The sequence below is a fragment of the Aulonocara stuartgranti genome (genome assembly GCF_965226115.1).
Source record: "Aulonocara stuartgranti genome assembly, chromosome: 23".
NCBI classification, from domain to species: domain Eukaryota; kingdom Metazoa; phylum Chordata; class Actinopteri; order Cichliformes; family Cichlidae; genus Aulonocara; species Aulonocara stuartgranti.
Genome location: NC_138958.1, coordinates 19782755 through 19803997, shown reverse-complemented (window position 1 = coordinate 19803997; position 21243 = coordinate 19782755). Strand labels below are relative to the sequence as shown.

Genomic DNA, 21243 nt, shown 5'->3' with positions numbered 1-21243 from the left:
ATATATGTAAAAACATATATTTAGTTGTTTTTGACCATTCGTCGTGATAGCTGGTATAGTGTAATGCTTTTATTTTGAATTATAGCCTCTTATTGTGGAAATGTAGCGGAAGTATGACCCCCCTCCCCAAAGACCCGGACGTTGTTGTGGTGTGCATCAGTTGAATGGACGCAAATAGTGGATTTGGGACTTATTTTCAGATTAAATTTTTGTTTTGAAGGTAGGTAGTTGTCTGTTGTTCGTTTTTATGTTTGTGTTGTTACTTGTTGTCTGTTATCAACCGGAAACTGCGATTAAACGTAGGATTTTAACCGGAAACGAAGGAATTAAAGCGAAAAGAGAGCTGCTGCCTGGTTGGAGTCAGTTTCACAGAGAAACCCGGCGAGAAATCCGCTTTTATTTAATTTATTAAGATCTTAATAAAATAAGATCGTAGACTTTCTGTTTCTGTGTCTTCATTTTTCTTTTTTAAATATAAAAATCAGCCTCCGATATTAAATTTAAGAGTGTTTGTGGATGCAGGTTGTAAAGAGGAGTTATCATAAGCTAATATGAAGTAAAAGAAAATAGTGACCATATAATGGTCACAAATCAAGGCGAGTGTTGTTGTGATTTGGTGCTATATAAATAAAATTGAATTGAATTGAAAATTTAATTGAATATTCTTATGTGCTCTATATTTAAACTGATTTAGACCCACCTGAACGTAAAACACGTGTTATAAAATAAATAAATCAAACAATTATTTATAAAAATATAAAAAAAAATAATGCTTGCGTTTATTTATCAAACGATTCTACAGAAAAAAATAAAACTGAATTATTCCTGATTTACATTAATGCAAACAAAGTAATTCAAGTCACTAGTGCTGGTCCCAGGCACTAGGAGTAAAAATCTTGACCAGCAAACATCATAAAGATAATAAGAAATGAGATTCTCATAACAGATTAGTGCAGGTAAAGGGAGAGATCTGAGAGAAGGAAGTTAGATACAATGTGTGTGCAAGTGAATAAGTGGAAAGGATACCAGGAGCGCCAGAGGTCAATCATGATGGGAATATATTAGGAAAGATTGTTGAATATGAAGAAGAGGAAGACCTCAGAGGAGAGTCTTGGATGTAGTGAAGGAGGATGCAGAGGGCTGGTGCGACAAAGGACGATGATCTGCTGTGGTGACTCTTACTGTGCTGAAGTTGAGGTTCACCCTTCAAGCAGCCAAACTGTGCAGCAATAATGTTTCTTTTGTGCTGGAGCTTTGAGATCATCACGTTTGTTTGTTTCATAACATGAATACATGAGTAACAGGAAAACTGAAGTGAAGTTAAACTGGTTTTTCTCTTCAGGTCCAGACAGCTGCTGGGTCAGCAGGCCTTCATGGCTCACATCACCATCAACCAGTACCTGCAGCAGGTAACCTCTGACCTTTAACTGTGTCTGAAATGTACATTTTTTATGTAATTTGGTTGGAATCTGTCTCATTTTCCTCCTGAAGGTTTACGAGGCCATCGACAACCGCGAGGGCTCCTTCTGTGCTGAGCTGCTGTCCTTCAAACACCCGCATGTTGCCAACCCCCGTCTCCAGGTTAGCCACTGCTGCCTCGCATAAACTCTGAATGTTGCTAGGACACAGCCTCACCTGTGTGTGTGTGTGTGTGTGTGTGTGTGTGTGTGTGTGTGTGTGTGTGTGTGTGTGTGTTACAGCTGGCGAGTCCAGAGGATAAGTGTCAGCAGGTTCTGGAGCCGCCGTACGATGAGATGGTCGCAGCTCACCTCAGGTGGGACCGACGGATCAGACGGTGATGCTTTAGTGGTGTTGTGAGGACATAAAGGTGAAAGAAAATGGCTGTGTGTGTGTTTCAGGTGTACCTACGCTGTAGCCAACCATGACTTTGTTGAAGCCTACAAGTTCCAGACGCTCGTTGTTCAATATCCTTCATAAAGTGACTTTTTGGTCTCTTAATCACACAATCTGACCTTCAGTAAATAATCACTAATCAGTCTGATCAGCTCCTTGACTCCTCACGTCCTTCTTGAAGGCCTTTCAGTCCCACAAAGAGGAGAACTGGTGAGTTCAGTTTCAAAGTAGCAGACTGAAGCTGATTCTAACGTGCTGCCTTTGAACGCACCATCACTGCCCTCTGTTTCAGGGCTCTGCCAGTGATGTTTGCTGTCACTCTGGACCTCCGGATATTCGCCAACAACGTAATGGCTTTTCTTTTATCTGTTCAGCAGTCAAATTCATCCATATATGTGTATTTATTTACAGTCCTGCACAAAAGTCTTGAGCCTCAACTCATTTCTTTAGATTTTGCAAATATTGACTTTCAGCCTTGTTAGATTTGTAACAACCCTGTGATTGCCTTATATGCTATATTTCCATGTATGCTTGCACTGGTTTCCCATTTTCCTAGCAAAATATATAAAGAAATGAGGAGTACTCAGTATTGTATTTATATTTATAGTAAGAAAACTAAAAAATGTAACCATTTTCCTCTATAAATGCAAATAAAACAGCTGACGTAAAGAAATTTGTATAGAGACAGGACCAGGAAATTACAGGTGAAAACCTTCAGGTGTGATTGAAAGTTATTGAAAGTGGGTTTTAATTTTATTGTGTCCAGGCGGAGCAGCAGCTACAGAAGAAGGGTAAAGGTCAGCCTAGCGAGATGTTGGAGAAAGCAGCAGAGCAGCTGATGAGCTGCTTCAGAGTTTGTGCCAGTGACAAGTCAGTAAATATACACGTCCTCTGTGTATGCGTTGATTATAATTCCCATTTTATGCACTATTATATTTCATGTTTAATGGACGTCCTTGTTAATATTGACATTTTCAATGTTGGTAGTCGTGCAGGTATTGAGGACTCAAAGAAGTGGGGGATGATGTTTCTGAGCAACCAGCTCTTCAAGATTTATTTCAAGGTCTAAACTCAATAATTAGTGACTGAAACACCCAGTTTATGAATCATCGATGGAGATTTGGTGATTGGTTATAGCTGCAGGTTTATGTGTTGCAGATCAATAAGCTGCACCTGTGCAAACCTCTGATTAGAGCCATTGATAGTTCCAACCTGAAGAATGACTACAGTCCAGCTCAGAAGGTCACCTACAAATACTACGTGGGCCGCAAAGCCATGTTCGACAGTGACTTCAAACTGGGTAACACTGCTACAGATATGGCGCAGTGTCGGCTTAAACATTATTTGAAATTGTTAAACGATTCAGGTTTGGAGTACAGTTAAAATCATTTTTTGTTTCTGTAGCCGAGGAGTTCTTGTCATACGCCTTTGATCACTGTCATCGATCCAGCCAGAAGAACAAGAGGATGATCCTCATTTACCTGCTGCCTGTCAAGATGTTGCTGGTAAGAAACTTTAGAACCTTTTTGGATTTGGTAAAATGGGTTTACACCAGTTTAGATCCTGATTAGAAAGTCCAGACCAGTTTACACTCAGGACTGTTGCATCATGGGAGCAGTGTAATGGTTCCCAGGGTAACTGGTTGTTGTTGGTGTTTCAGGGTCACATGCCAACTCATCAACTCCTTAGGAAGTATGACCTCATGCAGTTTTCTGATGTTACCAAAGCTGTGAGGTAAGGAGAGGGGCAGTGGCATTATCACAGGAAGTGACATCACGTCATGTGGGCTCACAGGTAAATGTTTGTGTCAGTGAAGGGAACTTACTGTTGCTGAATGAGGCTTTGTCCAAACACGAGACCTTCTTCATCCGCTGCGGGATCTTCCTCATCCTGGAGAAGCTGAAGATCATCACCTACAGGAACCTCTTCAAGAAAGTGTGAGTGGTTCAGTAGCTGTTTTACCAACACACACACAAACTGAAATGTAATCAAATTCTTTTTACATATTACTTTTTTTAATGTTTTTTTGTTTATGAAGATTGGTCCCTTCATTTTTGAGAGCATTTGGACCTCAAATTTAGCGCCTTGTTTAGGTGTTTTCCCTTGTTTGTGGATATTATTCAGATTTTATAGTTTTATTCTGTAATCTCAATCAAAAAAATGACTAACAGCAAATAATTTTCTCTGTAATCTCCGAAAACATGAACCGTACCCTGACTGATTTCTGTCTGCAGGTATCTGCTGCTGAGGACTCACCAGCTGCCTCTGGAGGCCTTCCTGGTGGCTCTGAGGATGATGAAGGTGGAGGATGTCGACATCGACGAGGTGCAATGTATCCTGGCCAACCTCATTTACATGGTGAGGAAACTGGAACATAAAAAGCCACTTAGATTCAGGTGAACTGGCAAATAAACGCTGAGCTCTTCTTCTGTGTTTCCTGTCGTCTTCCAGGGTCACATCAAAGGCTACATCTCCCACCAGCACCAGAAGCTCGTGGTCAGCAAACAGAATCCCTTCCCTCCTCTGTCCTCTGTCTCATAGTCTATGAGACAATTCTACAGGGCTGCTTTCCTGGAAACCTTTTTCACTCAATTCATATTTCCTTTATTTTTTACTTTAAAAACATGTCGAATAAAACAGATGTTGGTTTGTAGAGCTTGTATCTGGTTATTACATTTGTTGCTATGAATTGTGGGTGTCAAAGGTTTTATTTTGAGCAGAACTGAACTTTTATCATCGCGAGATTAAGAGACTGGAATTTGTTTTTTCAAAAGCATTTTAATTTACACATTTCAAATACAAATATTATTCATGACTTAACGTTTGTGAAGTTCAGCAGCAGAAAGTTTCAATTTTGTGTTTTTGTTGTGACCATTTGGAAAAAAGAAACTGAAAGTAGGACAAGAGACTCATCGCAAAACTGATTTATGTTCAAAGTTTTCAGTCTTTAGGGAGGGCAGCTGTTAATAAGAAGAAAACAAAAAACGTTACAAGTGAACAAGAACAGGTGAATCGGTTTCAGATGGTGGCGATCTGTTAGCGAGCTTCTGGATATTGTCTCACTTGGGGAGTCATGGCTAACTTCTCGATCACCTCCAGCCTCATTCGGATCCAGCTCAGGTAACGAGACAGTTTGCTGAACACCAAACCACCGCCGCTGGCCTCACACTCAGACGGTGATGAGATTAGCAGCCCAGTCAGGAACACTGTGCCTTGCTCTACTGTGGCTACAGGCGACCCTGGCATCAGCCCGCCACATGGCCTGTTGCTGGTTTCTAAATTTGACCTGCTGACCCCATGCGAGGACTCAAAATTCAGAGCTTTTGAAGTGTGGTTGTAGCTTGCTGTTTTATTCAGCAGCCTGAGGTTAGTGTTTTTGTTTTGGGTTTGATTCTGGAGCCTATTCACCGTGCGCCCTTGAAGCCTTCCCTGGACTCCAATCTGGTTCCCTAAAGATCTGTTTTGATGCCTGTGGCCTCTCTTTGGAATCTCAAGGTGTACATTAGGGTGTCTCTGAGCTCCTGGGCTCTCTTGTGTTTCATTTTGGTACTTTAATGGTTCATTTTGCTTCCTCATGCAGAACATTTTGTTGCTTAGTGGATGTGGGATGTTCAGCTCACGGCGACAATCGTCCAGCGTCATATAGACCAGTTTCTGGTTCTTGCTGATTTCCCAACTCTCTGTAATCCCAGTCCTCCCAGAATGCATCAGGACATTCTCGCTGAAGTCTTTGGTGGGCAAACAGAGGTGGATGAGGCTGGGGCTAAAGGTCATGGAGTCAGCTAGCTCGAGGAGGACGAGGTCATTTTCATGGTGACCTTTATGATAACCGTTGTGAAGGTACATCGCTTTGACGGTGAAGAGCATCCTCTGTTTCTCTGGGAGACAAAGGAAATTAGTTAAGAAATGAATTGATCCACACTGTGGGAAATCAATATTTGGTCCCCTGCTGAATTTGTAACTTTGCTCACTTATCAAGAAAATAATAATTTTGCAATAACTTAATTTTAATGGATAGAGAAAGAACTGCATGATGTAAATGAAAAGTGTAGTGCACACCAGTGCCTTTTACTCAGCAGTGTGCACACAGCGCTCTGCAGCTCAAAAAATGAATTAATAACAGATAAACGTCTCAAAGTACAGCCACAGCCAAAGATTTTTATATGAATGAATGCAGCTGGTATGATGGTTAGAACTTTTGCATCACAGCAAAAAAGTCCTGAGTTCAACTGGCCGGGCCTCTCTGTGTGGAGTTTGTGTGGGGTCTCTCCAAGTACTCCGGGCTCCTCCCACAGACCAAAGACATGCAGCTAGTGGGGTTATGTTAACTGATTATTCAAAATTGCCCACAGGTGTGAATGTTAGTGTGAATGCTTGTGTGTCACTGTGTTAGCCCTGCGACAGACTGGCGACCTGTCCAGAGTGTACCCTGCCTTTCGCCCTATGGTAGCTGGGATAGCTGGTAGTCAACCATCAATTTCTGATGGACAGCTTTGGCTTTTGAAACCTTTTGAATCAATTTGTCTTCATCTGATCTGAAATATAGTTTCTAGAGTGAAACAAAGATGTAAAACCTGTCCATACACTGCATTAATTTGTCAGTATGTCAATGGCTTATTCAGGGTTTAATGTGTGTAAGGGCTAGTTCTTCCACTTTTTGGTTTGGGTTTAATATTGTCTTCAGTGATTTGAACATTTGATAGAACTGAATCCATGTTTTTTTTTTTTTTTTTTTAATTGGGCAAATTGTCTGTGAGCACATCCTGTTTGCAGCCTGAAATATATATACAGTACAAATACTTCCAATACGTTTTTCTGACAATTTTTTACTTTCACTCCCTACAATTTTAACGTCCAACTGATGTGTCAGGAGTTAAAGTGCGATTCTTTTCCCCACACTGAGCCAATTACAACTGATTTTAGGTTTCCCCACCTGGTTAATCTGAGTTTAATCCCTGACCATACTTTCCTTTTAAAGCCACCCTCTGCAATACATGCAACAGAAAATAGAAACATGTATTTTTACATTTTCCTCTGCTGATGTTGCACTTACATTTATTAGAATAAAAATTTAGACTAAAATAAAGTTTTTCTGGCCCTACTGACAATATTTTATTAATACTTTATTAAAGCACATGGTTCAGTGAGCTTTGCACAAAAGAACGCCCTCCAAAAAGCTACTTTTACTTTTTTTCTTAGAGTACATTTCAGAGCTGCCCCTTTTTCACTTTTACTTGATTAAAGAAGCTGAATCAATACTTCTACTTTTACATGAGTATTTTTCAACACTAGTGTTTGTACTTCTACTTAAGTACAGGATGTCTGTTCTTTTGCAAACTCTGACTAACAGAAGCTAATTTAAAAACAGTAAAATTTAAAATGTAATGACGTGACTTTTTTTAGATTTTTATTCTGAATGGATGAGAAATTGATGTCTATACGTCATCCTTTCTATATTTTAATTTAGTAGTAGTTATTATAGTGTTATCATGGTGTGATAACAATAATTGTGATAGCATTTTCTTACCAGCAAGCACATAGAGGTTGGAGGGTTTTGGTTCTGAGTCCTGATAGAGGCAGCGGGCAGAGGTAAGGATGGACCGCTGACCCAGCACCACACCACTGCACAACTTCTGCAGTGTGCTGTTCAGCAGAGACACCTGGTGGCAGTATACAGACAATTTATTTATTATTCTGGTTTTATTTAGACTGACACCACAGTACCAGAGGATCTTACCTGCCAGGGACAGTTACCATGGTGACACGTGGAAAGAGTTTCCTCAGGAAGTCTTCCACAGGGAAACTCGACTGTGGAAACAAAGACAACAATAAAACTTCATCTCACCAGTTTGAACTGGTCTCATAAAGTCTAGTGTTTTTTCGGAGCATCCAACCTTCTGGCAGACAGCTCCGTCCGTCACTGTGCAGCTTGAATCCAGACATGCAGGAGCATCGGAAGGACTCGTAGGTCACTGTGCATAGCTGATGACAAGCAGTCGGACTCTCAGTCGGACACTTAGATATCTCTAAGATAGATTTGGAAAACAAATCATTTTTTTATACGTGATGGTCTGATATTTCTTAATTCCCATTAGTGCATCATGAGTTTTGATCTCCCGTCCTTTTACGGAGGTGTGGTCAGACCTGCTGTTTTGGTTTGCTGTGCTGTGGACGACCTTATAGTCTGTAATGGCTCATCCTGTACTTTCAATTCACAGACTGGACCGTAGTAAGGGGCGTTGCAGGAGCAGGTAAACCCCCGCACATTGTGAGTGCAGTTCCCTCCATTCAGACAGGGACTCTGCAAGCAGTGGTTTCCACCTCCAAAGACCAAAAACAGAAACTGCTAGTGTTTAGTAAACTAATAAATGTTTATATTTTTGCTGTGAAACTATTAAATCAAATATTTACATTTAAAATAATACATTTGATGACAGTAAATCAACAAAAATATTATTAAAATACATTCTAAACACATTTTAATTATCAAACTGCAGTTTCTAGTTGGAAAATAAATGTTTTTTTTTTAAATTTATTTTATTTCATTAATTAATCAAATGTAGTTTAGCTGAAAGTAGATACTCACCAGAGTAAACAGCCCAGAATGTGATCTACACACAAACAAAAAACATTAGAATCCGAGAGGAATTAAGCAATGCTCTTTTTGTTTTGTTTTTTCTCCTTTTTCTATGTATGTTTAAAGATGATCATTAAACTAAATTTTCAAATATGACATAAACAGGCTCTGGATTAAGACGGCAGCTCTGGGTGCATCCCAAGGAGCAATTAAAAAGAAACAGAGAATATCAAATGTAACACAGACATAAAAAAAAATGCAAATCAAAAATGAGTAGGTGGTCTTTTAATGAGCCAGAACCCTAAAGAATCAGAACCTAAAACATATTGTTTTAGTCTGTGTTTACTGGAATCTAAAAGTAAAAACACAGGTGTAGAAATGAGTGCAAAAGCTCCCTTTTTTAATTTAACTAACCGTCCTTCGGGTGTCTTCAAAGTACTCGCGAGCCTCTTCAAAGTTGCACTGCTCCTCGTAGCACTCCCGCTCCAAGTTGCCCTGTAGGATCTCCTCTAAAATGAACGAGTTGGCCCGTTTAGGGCGCAGGAACACGGCGTGAGCCTCAGGAGCTGAACGAAACACTGAAAACACAAGAGCACTGAAAAGGCTGGAGGCTCCGATATGTTAGGTTACCGTGTCATAAATAATAAGGTGTCTGTTGCTGAAACAAAAAACAGTAACATTAAGAGGAAAACAAATAAATGATTTAGAAACTACGTGATGATTATGGATGTCATAGTTAATTTGCCCAATTTTGTCAGTTATTATGTGTTGGTATTCTTCTGTATTATGATTTATGTTCTGATTCTTTAGTTGTGCCGTTTTGACTATTATTATAGGTGTTGTTCAGTGTCAAGTTTGCATCTTGGTGATTTGTTTCTTGTTTCCTGTTTTACTTTGAAGGTCCACGTCTTATGTGCAGTGAGTCTAGTTGTGCTTCCCCCTGTCTCGTTAGGCCTAATTTCTCCCAGCTGTGTCTCCCTCCTGTTTCCTGTTTTGTGATTACTCCTCTGTGTATATAGGTCCTGTGTTTTCCTTTGCTCTCTGTTGTGCTGTACCCTCAGATTTGCCTGTGTTCTAGTTATAGCTTTCACGGTTTGGCTTCTGTTTCATGCCAGCAACAAAGCTGAGGTTTTTGTGTTTGCCATTTTGTTTCCACGAGTCCTGCTCTTGGGTCCTCATCCCTGCCTGCCGCACACAGAGCCCTGGCAGTCTCAGCTTCTTTAGCTGAGGGTAAAACAGTTTGATGAGCATAAAAGTTGATGGAAATGTGATTTCCAAAGGCTATTACATGTAGACTTCAGCTAATAACTAATAGAGTTTCAGGGGAGAACAAAAAATAAGAAAATCGTCAGGTCATGTCCGTAAGAAATAGGAAAAACGGGCCTCTGGATGTCTGGAGTTTTGATCTCCTCCACACCTGCTTCATGCCCTGGAGGACGGGGCTGTGGCCCCCCCCACACCCTCTAGCAGATCATTACATGAAGGAACCTTTTAAAAAAAACAAAAAAAACAAGCGCGTCCATGCTCACAGGTGTACACACGGGTGATCACACCCACAAACTACACCCTTTTTGGCTCCTACCTCAAAGCACACTGTGTTCTGTTGATCTTATGTGCTGCACAATAATGTTTAACATTTAGTATTTACTGTCATATTCCCATATATCATTGTGATGTTGTTTATTCTATTACTCTTGTTCTCTTCTGCTTGTTTTCTTTTTTCTTTCTCAGCAGGTGATCCAGGTGATTGATATATGCATTTTTTTTTTTCTCTGCCCGTTCTGTTGGTTTTTGTCTTTTGCCCTTCTCCCCCGTCCCTCTTCTCAGCTGTTTCTCTTTCCCTCTTTCTTTCTCCCCTTCTTTCCCCCAGTCAAGTCTGTCCCGTATTCAGTAAGTGAAAATAAAATAAACAATAAAAGGTGAATCAAATGGACCATTACGGCAAGGCTGGGATGGTCAGTTTGGTAAAGTAAATCCGTTGGGCATCTTTCTTTGCCTTTAGACAACAATTCTGATGGCAAAAGAGCCAAACGGGACAGGCCGGAAAAAAAAAAAAAAAAAAAAAAAAGAAATAGGAAAAACGTCATGCATCTGAATATGAATAGTGTGCCAGAATCAGTCAGGGTTTGGCCTTCCCAGAGCCCGGACCTCAACATTATTGAAGCAGTGTGGGACCATGTTGACAGAGAACAGAGCAAAAGGCAGAAACATCCAAAGTAGAGCTTTTAATGTCCTTTGAGAAAACTGGAGAACTATTCCTGAAGATGACTTAAAGGAAAGACAAGAAAGCTGCCGAAGAGAGTTCAGACTGTGCTGAAGAATGAATGTTCTTGTTATAATTGTAAAAGTCACAATATTAATGGATTCTTTTATATTATTTAAGGTAGTACCTATATTCTATATTTTTAACCATTAAGTAACCAAAGTTATAATAATAATGTAGCAAGCTGTCATTGTGACACGATTAGAGCTAATTGTGTCATGACTGTACTGACAGTAAAAATGTTGTTAAATTCTGTGCCAACTTGGAGTATTTTTATACCACTTGAATGTTTTTGTCAATCAACTAAGGAACAACAATAACACAGCAACAGGTCAAAGGTCACTCTCTTACCTTTTCCTTGACTGGAGACCTGAAGGAAACATTGAAGAAGGCAGAACAGGAGAAGAGACGCTGACATGATGCTGACCGCCATGACACTGACTGCACTGCTGACACACACAGACACACAAACACACACGTCTGCACACACATATATACACACTAGTGACTCACAACAGCAGTACAAACCTCACAGAAATTGTATCATGTTTTTAACAGTCTGTTAAACGGAGTTCATTTATATCTGTCCTGAAATAAACTAAGATGTCAGTCTGGTCCCAGGTCATTTTACTGGTGTGCTTTTTTATGTACAGATAAATATCCAGTCATTATAAAACTATTTGTTTTTTTTATTCACATGATTCTCTAAAGAGTTAAAAGACAGCACAAGTTTCACTAAACGCTCTGTTCTTGACGTGGACTCTGGCCTTTCTGTTCAAACCACACAAAACAAACTAAAGGTCCGACCTCTGAACGATCAACAGGTCTGTTTGCCTGAGGTAAACGAGGATAGATTTCATCACAAATGTTTATCATCTAGTATATCTGGTACATCTGGTAATAAGTTTATAAGGGTTACAACTTAAAATTTTATTCAAGAAAATAACAGTTTTCCTCAGCAAAAACACCAATGTTATCGAAAATAAACTAGCTTTTTATGACATTTGCAACTTCATTTTCCTCCAGCAGAGTCACTGGAGAGATCTTTAAATTTCTATTTAGGACATAACAGTTAAGTTTAAGCAATTTGATCTTGTTACTTACCATCTAGTAATGCTTTTTTTGTTAGAGTAGTGATTACTTGAAACGTAAAAACATGTATCAGTTCAATTCTGTTTATCTTTATAGTGCAAAATCCCAACAGTTATCGCAAGGCACTAGTAAGGTAAAGACCAGACCCTACAATAACACAGAGAAAACCCAACATTTCAAAAGCCTCCTTTAAGCAAACACTTGGCAACAGTGGAAAGGAAAAACTCTCTTTTAACAGGAGGAAAACATCTGTTTAACCAGTTGGGCATGAGAGGAGGGAGACAGAACAAAAAGAAACACTAAGGTAGAAAGCCAGAGTTTAAGAATAACTAATGATTAAATGCAAAGTGTATAATGTGCAAAATGAGTGAAAATGATGAGTGAAGAAAAAATAGTGCATCATAGGAAGCCCCCAGCTCACTCAGGGTCACCCGATCCAACCATAACCTTTGTCAAATAGGAAAGTTTTAAGCCTAATCTTTAAAATAGAGATAGTGTCTGTCTCCTGAATCCAAACTGGAAGCTGTTCCACGGAAGAGGGGCCTAAAAACTGAAGACCCTGCCTCCATTTATATTTTTAAATATCCCAGGGACCACAAGTAAGCATGCAGTCTGCTATCTAGGTGCTTTAATGGAGTGATAGGGTGCTATGAGGTAATTAAGATAAGATGGGGCCTGAACTGATGAGCTAGTTCTCCAAAAGTTGATTCTGGTCATCTGGATGTATTTTCAGTGGAAGAACCATTTCATCACTCATCCAAGTGACTTCTTCAGTCTCAGCTGACTGCAGGCTGAAATCACAGCATTGTAAGATGGCAAAAGATGTACCCTTAGGCCCCCTCCTCGATTCAGAGATAGTCTTTCCCTTTTCTTTCGCCATCTTACAATGCTGTGATTGCAGCCATTCCCCAACTCTCTGTGAATGGTACTCATGGCCATTGATCAGTGGGCTTTGATCAGTGGTTGTTGATCAATGGTCATGAGAATTTGTATAATTATGATGAAGGAACTAACCTCCCAGCTCATTGTTCTCTCACTGGTTCTCTCATTATGCAAATGTACTGTTTATAAGATTTGGGGAAACCTGTAGTCAGCTGAGACTGAAGAAGTCACTTGGATGAGTGACAAAACGTTTCTCCTACTGAAAACACTACATCCAGATCAACAGAATCAACTTTTGGAAATTTACTTACCTGGATGATTGAGCATGGATCAAGATGATCAGCTAGTTTTTCAGCATTACTCTGAGACACGATGTTTTTAATTTTAGAGATGTTGCGCAAATGAAAGAAAGCAGCCCGACATTTTTGTTCAATATGCGCTTTTAAGAACATATTCTGATCAAAAACAACTCCAAGATTCCTCACAGTGTAACTGGAGGCCAAGGTAATTCCATTCAGAGTAAGTATCTGAGGACATATCATATTTCTAATATTTATACAGTTACCTCAGTTTCATTTGAATTTAGAAGCAGAAAAATGAGGTCATTCAGTAACTAATTTTTGTGTGTTATCTGGCTTCGTGGATAGTTGAGTATCATCTGCATAACAGTGAAAATGTATGCTATGCCTTCTAATGATATTTCCTAAGAGGGAGCATGTATAATGTGAAAAGAACTGGTTCTACCACGGAACCCTGTGGAACTCCATAATTATCCTCAGTGTGTTAAGAGGACTCTTCATTTACATGAAAAAAAAAATGAATGAGATGAGTCCACTGTCAGAGGCCATAGAGTTTTGTAACAAGTCACCAAAGCTGTTTCTTTACTCTGTAACCTGACCGAAACTCTTCAGATAAACTCTTTCTCTACAGAAGATTTTTTGTGCTGTTTTATAACAAGTCTTTCAAGATGTTTGGAGATGAAAGGAAGGTTGGAAAATAGCCCATAATTATGTAGGACAGCCAGATCTTTTTTGTTTGCTTTACTCAGAAAAACAAAAAGAAACAAAAAGTGTGATTTTAAGAGGACATCACACTTCAAACTATTGCTATATTATTGTTACATTGCTGGAAGTTTTTTCAAATTCAGCTCAAAAGCTCATTTCTGTCAGCAACTCATAAAGAATACATGGACACAGACATGCTTTCCATTCTCACTTTAATCATACTGACCAACAAAATTATTAAATCAAGTTTCAGTGGATATGGCATGTTAGTGACAGTTTGTCCCTTTAATGGAATCAGTCTGAACAGAAAGAGTTAAACAGGAATCTGTGAAAAAACTGGAACATCAAACGGAGATCAAGACCATACAAAGCCAAAAGTGAGGGAAGGTTGGACAGAAATTCATCTCAAGTCATGAATTTGAAACAAAAACAAAATATTGATGATACATAAACCAAATTAAAAATATAAAAGTTCCAGGAGTAGTACCCTGAGGAACCTCATAAACAATTATTGACTCTAATTCTCTCTGTCACAGGTGGGACTTGTAGCTCTTTTCTTACAAGGATAAACATTGTTTCTCTGAAGGGATTACATGAGAGGCATAACTGTGAGTGTTGGTGGATGTTTACACATGTTTTACAGATAAAGCCTTTTTATTGCAAGATGCTGACTGCTGCCATTTGTGCCACTGTGCACCAGCTTCTTGATACCCTCATGGATCCATCGAATGTACCTGGACACCTGGGTGTAGAAGTTATACTTGCCCTTGCGTCCGCAGCCTTCGCCCCAACTCACAATGCCAGTGATGAAGTGGGTGTCATTATAACGTGTGATGTGTGGCCCACCACCATCACCTTGGCAAGCATCCCTAGATTTGTAGCCAGCACAGAACATGCCATTAGTGACTAGAAACCGAGTGGAATTGATGCAGGTTTGACGGTCCACATGGGTTACAATGAGGCGCTTCATGATCATGGATGGAATCTGAGCCTCCCCAAGACGTCCAAAACCACTGACCACAGCTACTGGCTCCCGCATCAGGACCTGAGATTAAAGGTAACAAATTTATCCAGAGTGGCAGCTGTCTGTTTCTGATCCTGCATTTCTTTTATTTTGTCGTGTAAACATGGCATAACTACAGCTATGTAGTAACTACAGGTCTTCAACTGGAGTAGACACCCAGATAATTAAATGTTTAAGCTTAATTTGTGGAAAACACAAAGGCCTTCTTTTAAGGTAGATAAAATAGAGCGACTGCTCTAGCTTGTGGGAAAGTCAACCCTCAAAGTATTTGACCATTGGCCAAGAAGAAATCAGATTTAGGAACCAACTACTTACAGATGTGGGATTTGCACTGTAGCATTTAAAGATTCTGTGGTGTTTCAAAGGTGCAACATACAATAAATGACATGTTTATATTCAACTGTTTGCCCGTCCCTGATTTTTTTTATTTATTGTTGGATCTTGTGTAGCACTTCTTGTGAGGGTGATATATAAACTAAATTTTACTTACTGACTTTTTTTTTAAAACCTTCTTGCACATTTGTCACATTCACATGTTTTAGATCATCAAGCAAATGTTAATATTAGTCAGATAGTTTTTAAATGATGATTTCATTTAAGAGAGTAGAAAAAAGCTATCCCAACCAATCTGACTCCCAAATGAATAACTGGATGTTCCATCCTTGGCAGCAAGAACTGTGAACAAACATTTGTGAAAAATGACAAAGGAGTTTTTCATATCACTGTGGAGAAATATTGTGTCACTCTTCTTTGCAGAATGGTTTTCAATCGCAAAGACTCAATTTATCTCAGATCTGGTGTCCACAATTACCCACAAGAATTTAAAAAAAAAAAAAAAAGGTTTTTAACCCTTTCATGCATAGTGGTCACTACAGCGGACAACTATTCAAAGGCTGTTTTCTTGCATTTGTGTCAGTGTTCATGGTATACTTGCACTTAAAACATTACATTGGACACTGATGTGTCACTCCATACCCTGCCACCCACTGGTCCCTTAATGTTACTATAGATGTATGACGTGTTTCACTGAAATCATTGTTATTTAACCCTGTCATGCATGAATTATGACAACTTTGATCAGGATTTTTTTCTCAAGTGTTTTTATTCATCTTTTCATGGCTAAAGATAAATACTTAAGAAAAAAAAATCCAGATTGCGCTTGTCATAATTAATGCATGAAAGGTTAATCATGTTATCAGTCCATGTATAATGCTGGAGCAGTACCTGCACTAAGTATGTGTGATGATTTTGGGGGCATTTTTTACTGACAAAGTTTCAGCCATTAAGTCTTGTCTTGTTATCTATTGCCTCAGACCACGTTGTTCCTCTGACAAACTTTGATAAATTAACATTAGAAGCAATCTGAGCACTCCACCCTTTACATTGATGGGAAGGAGGTAGAAAGGGTAGAAAGGTTTACCCAATTACCCCAGAGACTGCTAGTAAACTACTACCGCTCCACCATCTAGAGCCTTCTGACCTACTGCTGTACACGCTGGTTTAACTGCTGTACTGTGGGGGACAAGAGGAAACTGCAGCGGCCGGCGGGTGGTGAGAGCAGCAGAGCAGGCAATTGGCACTTCACTAACCCCCCTCAGGGAAAATTATACTGGCAGATTTCAGTAGAAATCCAGTATCATCATCAAGGACTCCTCGCACCCTGGACACAGTGTTACTGTGCAGATACTTACGTTATTGCGTATTACACACATTCACTGAGTAGGTGCCCTTAAACTTACGTCTATTTATATCTTCTTCTCATATCCTAAAACAATCTCAATGTAAATCTACATGATGCCAACAGAGATAACACAAACTGTGTTTCATCGTCTTGTAACAGTGACAATAAAGATCTATTCTATTGACACTAGCTTAAAGTTTCACCTTTTTGGCAAAGTCTTGCTCAGGAATGCAGACTGGCAGGATGAACCTCGTGAACTTGATAGGTGTAGCCAGTTTGATGAGTGCAATGTCATTATCGTAGGTTTGCTCATTGTAGTTTCTGTGGGCGAGGACTGCTTCCACTTTGTGGTCAACTTCAGTACCTTCATTCACTGACCTGTCAAACTCACCTGAGTGCAGAGAAACAAACAAAACACTTTAATTACAACAGTCAAAACAAAAATGAATACATATATGACACCTACAAATCTGTGGTCACATCTGTAATCTGTTTTTCCGAATTTACTGATGTAATAGGACTTGTTTTATTGCAGTCTGGCACTGATTTTTAGTTGGGGCTATGGAGCTGTTATTGCATGATTTTGCCAGAAGGGGGACGTAGCATTGAGTGCGATAGGCTGCTGCAATGCTCCCATACTTCAGACAAGGAAAATTCTCCAGACAGAAAAGCCGATATCATAAAGCATGTAATAGACGCGCCAGTCCATCGTGTCCAGCCTGGTTCTGCCAGAAGTTTCTTCCTGTTAAAAGGGAGTTTTTTCTTCTCAGTGTCGCCAAAGTGCTTGCTCAGGGGGTCATATGATTGTTGGGTTTTTCTATGTATGCATTATTGTAGGGTCTGCCTTACAATATAAAGCGTCTTGAGGTGACTGTTGTTGTGATTTGGCGCTGCATAAATAAACTTGAATTGAATTGGACCTGTGCCAAAGAAATTACAGAAAATATTTATATAAAAGATTTATAAATTCTTATTAGGCAGACAGTCATCATTAAAATAAAACTTAAGCAGGTATTTTTGAATCTGAATGTGATGACCTAGAATTGTATGTGAAGGTTTGTAATTGGCTCATCAGACCTACCGAGCCTGACGTTGAAGTCATCTGACTGGTTTACACAGCTGGCAGCTGTCAGGATGATGTTTTCATTGAGTATTGTTCCTCCACAAAGAACTATTTCATTTTCATTGAAAAGGAGGGCCTAAGATATGAAAACAAACCATGCAAAATGAGACTGTTAAACCTGTCCAGAGTTGGAAGATGTGTGAGGATGACAAGCAATTCTATGAACTCTGTTAAAAAACAAAAAACTCACTTGAGAGTGATAGTCTGTATCTGATCAATGTTTTTAATGCAGCTTCATGTTGTGGGTATGTTCATGTGTGTCTCTACCTGCCATGGACATTCTCCTGGTGGGCAATACCCTGACTGGCGATATGACTCATCTTCTATTTCAGACTCAATCAGACTTTCCAAAGTTGTCCAGGTCTTTGCTGGAATTTGGGTTCTGTTTTCAGCCACTAAATCGGACATTAAATCAGCATCCTGGATCGGCTCTGTGGAGTTTACACTGGTGTTAAGTGCAGTTATATTCCCCTCCATTGTTTTTGTCTGATGGTCCCTCAAAACTGTCTGCAGCCCTTTGGGGAGGATGAAACCACATCTGATGGTCTCTGCAAGAGTTTTATATAAATTAGACGTTGGATTTTGTCACCAGAAAGTTTAGTTTCACTTTTTATAGTTTCTAATGTCTGATCTGTGATGTATTTCACTGCTCTGCTATCAGAGTAAAAGACCAGGTAGATTCTTAAGACTCTCACCATTGAAATGGCAGGATTTTTTTATCAGATGCCAGGAAGTACCCATCAGCACAGGAGCACTGAACACTTCCCTGGATCACATTGCAGAAATGTTCACAGCCGCCATTTTTGTTCTTACAGAGCTGAGGAAGAACTGCAAATACACAGACACTGTTAGGATTCTGCACTCCTCCTTGTGTGTGGCAGTTAAAGTGTTAACAATTCAGAGAGACTGTAGTTATGCTTAGCATCTGAACAAGCACCACATCACCAGTATCCCAGCTAGGATTAATCCTAGATACATATCTCTTTTCATGTACAATTTTCACCTATTTGAAAAACGTTACTGTGATTTCTGTCCAGTTTTGAAGACAGTTGGAGAAACTATACCAGAGCAAGGCTCTAGGCCCAGATAACATCAGCCCCAGTATTCTGAGGACCTGTGGTAGCTAAGTGTGTTACCGAGTCAAATTTATAACCTGAGACTGAAGCAGCAGGAAACAAATCCCATGTGATTCCTGTACTGAAGGAGCTTGTACTCTTTGTTATTTTGGGTCCTTTACCTTACAATATAAAGTGCATTGAGGCAACTGATGTTGCTATTTGGTACTATATGAATTGAAAGAAAAAAAGAAAAATTGGTACTGTCAGAGCTATCATGAAGGTAAGACTAGTCTAAACATCTGTTGACCCTCTGCAGTTTGTATACAGATCCAGTCAGATTGTCTGTCTGGTTGACGCTATCTACGCAAGTATTAATTGTATAAATGATGACTGTTACATGCGTATATTTGTTGTTTAAAATCCACGTTTTATAATTTAGTAATTAAATTACTTGGAACAAACAAAACTCTGGAGTTTACCACTTGGAAAGCCTATCGTTTTAGTTTAGTTTTAGGTTTGTTTTTCTTCATTTCTTTTCATTTGGCTTCTTATTTTTCTTTTCATTAATTAAGCAGATGTAGCTGAACATATAGTAGCTAATGTGAAATAAAACTCACCAGAGTAAACAGCCCAGAAGGTTTTCTACACACAAAAAAACAACAGTTAGAATTCAGGAGTCATTAAACAGGACTCTTTATTGTTTTTTCTGGGGTTTTTTCTAACATTTAAATGTAAAAAAAAAAAAAACTAATCTAATAACAAACATAAAAGCTCAGACTTGAGTCTGCAACTGAATTTCTAACTGTGTATCACGCACTCTAGTGGAATCTAAGAATGAAAATGCAGGTGTAGAAATGAGCTGAGTAGCTCCTTTTTAAATTTAACCAACTGTCTTCTGGGTGTCTTCAAAGTACTCGCGAGCCTCTTCAAAGTCGCACTGTTCCTCGTAGCACTCCCGCTCCAGGTTCCCCTGTCTGAACTCTTCCATAAATGTATTGGCCCGTTTGGGCCGCAGGAACACGGTGTTGGCCTCGGGAGCTGAACGAAACACTAAAAACACAAAAGTGTGAATTTACAGGTTGTTTCCTGTGGCACATTTAGTCACAACTGGAAGAACTGAGCAACTGAAAAACTGGAGGCTCTGCCATGTTAGGTTAACACATAATGAATAACTAAAACTAACTGAAGTGTTAAAAAGTTGACAGAGGATAAAAAATTAAATAATCAGTCATTTAATTTCTACTGGTGCTTTGACAGCTTTGATTATAGCTGTTATATATTCATTTTTGTCTACAGTACTTTTTCAAAAATCTTAAGCCACGCCTCTGCTTACCCACCAATGGCTCTGTCCTCCACTGCAAGATAACAATCTGCAACTCACCTTGACCTGTGCGGTCCCCAGTCATCCTCCTAGCCTCCCCATGGTATCATACAAACTCTAATAAAAGACTTAAAGCAAACCATTCCCTTTGGTCCAAGTTTGGCTTTTGCTCTTGAGACAGTTTATCAACAGTTGCACTGTTTAGTGGCATGACATGATCTATAGAAAATGCCAAAGATAACACAGTTTGACAGACATAAAATAGTATTATAGCACCAATGAGGTGATTCCCAAACAGCTATTAGCTCTTCAAATGTATTCTTAAAAAATGAAGACTGAACAGTGAAGGCCCAAATAAGATGTGGCAAATTTTAAAGAAATTACAAGAAAGCTGCCCAAGAGAGTTCAGACTGTGCTGAAGAATTTTACAATTCATAAAACGTGTGTTTGCACATGTAAATAAATTTGCTTACAAAGTGTAAAGAAATGAGCGGAAGTCTTTTTTGCACATTAGTGTACAAATTCATGAAGTCACTGTTTAAATGTGATTTGAATTAAGAAGATTAGACGTCATGATGTTAATGGATTAATTTATACTTTTAGTATAATTTAAATAAAATTTAATAATTGAATTTAATAACTATTTAATCATTATGTTTAAGGCTGCATTGGAGGTTACAATTTTTGTGTGTAATATTTTACTTAGCCATCCCCATTGTTTGTTTGTTTTTAACCACTAAGTTACTATAGAGATAATGATGCTATTTTGACACTGACTAAATATTGTCTGTTTGTTATAACCTATAACATTGGACACACAGCAATTTTTCTAATTATCACTACTGTAGTAACAGTAGCTGTAGTAACAGCAGGTTTTTATGCCACTTGAATATTTTTGTCAGTCAACTAAGGAACAACAATAACACAGCAACAGGTCAAAGGTCACTCTCTTACCTTTTCCTTGACTGAAGACCTGAAGGAAACATTGAAGAAGGCAGAACAGGAGAAGAGACGCAGACATGATGCTGACCGCCATGACACTGACTGCACTGCTGACACACACACACACGTCTGCACACACACACATACACACTAGTGACTCACAACAGCAGTATAAACCTCAGATATTGTATCATGTTTTTAACAGTCTGTTAAATGGAGTTCATTTATAACTGGCCTGAAATAAAGATGTCAGTCTGGTCCCAGGTTATTTTACTGGTGTGCATTTTTGTGTACATATAAACATCCAGTCCTTATAAAATTATTTGTTTTTTGACATTTTATTCACATGATTCTCTAAAGAGTTAAAAGACCACGCAGTTTCCCGTAAACGCTCTGTTCTTGAAGTGGACTCTGGCCTTTCC

The 21243-nt window shown here is 39.1% G+C and overlaps 3 protein-coding genes across 3 annotated transcripts; 1 reads left to right on the top strand and 2 right to left on the bottom strand.

Annotated features, from left to right (window-relative positions):
- The first annotated feature begins 122 nt into the window (after window positions 1-122).
- pcid2 (PCI domain containing 2) lies at window positions 123-4507 on the top strand. The gene is made up of 15 exons (XM_082525431.1): window positions 123-220; window positions 1343-1409; window positions 1492-1581; window positions 1701-1774; window positions 1860-1925; window positions 2023-2064; window positions 2147-2201; window positions 2621-2724; window positions 2842-2917; window positions 3013-3154; window positions 3259-3359; window positions 3515-3588; window positions 3666-3791; window positions 4089-4212; window positions 4306-4507. Exons 2-15 carry the CDS (start codon window positions 1374-1376, stop codon window positions 4393-4395), a joined length of 1200 nt encoding a protein of 399 aa, XP_082381557.1. The 5' UTR covers window positions 123-220; window positions 1343-1373; the 3' UTR covers window positions 4396-4507.
- Window positions 4508-4605: 98 nt separating this feature from the next.
- Window positions 4606-11127, bottom strand: prozb (protein Z, vitamin K-dependent plasma glycoprotein b; the record flags this gene model as incomplete). Its single annotated transcript, XM_082525430.1, has 8 exons — window positions 4606-5732; window positions 7382-7514; window positions 7592-7662; window positions 7749-7880; window positions 7999-8175; window positions 8441-8465; window positions 8846-9009; window positions 11046-11127. 8 exons carry the CDS (start codon window positions 11125-11127, stop codon window positions 4891-4893), a joined length of 1626 nt encoding a protein of 541 aa, XP_082381556.1. The 3' UTR covers window positions 4606-4890.
- A 2811-nt stretch (window positions 11128-13938) lies between these two features.
- On the bottom strand, window positions 13939-20915 carry LOC309701244 (coagulation factor X-like; the record flags this gene model as incomplete). The annotated part of the gene is made up of 7 exons (XM_082525338.1): window positions 13939-14717; window positions 16581-16768; window positions 17459-17576; window positions 17768-18048; window positions 19176-19200; window positions 19448-19608; window positions 20834-20915. 7 exons carry the CDS (start codon window positions 20913-20915, stop codon window positions 14310-14312), a joined length of 1263 nt encoding a protein of 420 aa, XP_082381464.1. The 3' UTR covers window positions 13939-14309.
- Window positions 20916-21243: the final 328 nt, after the last annotated feature.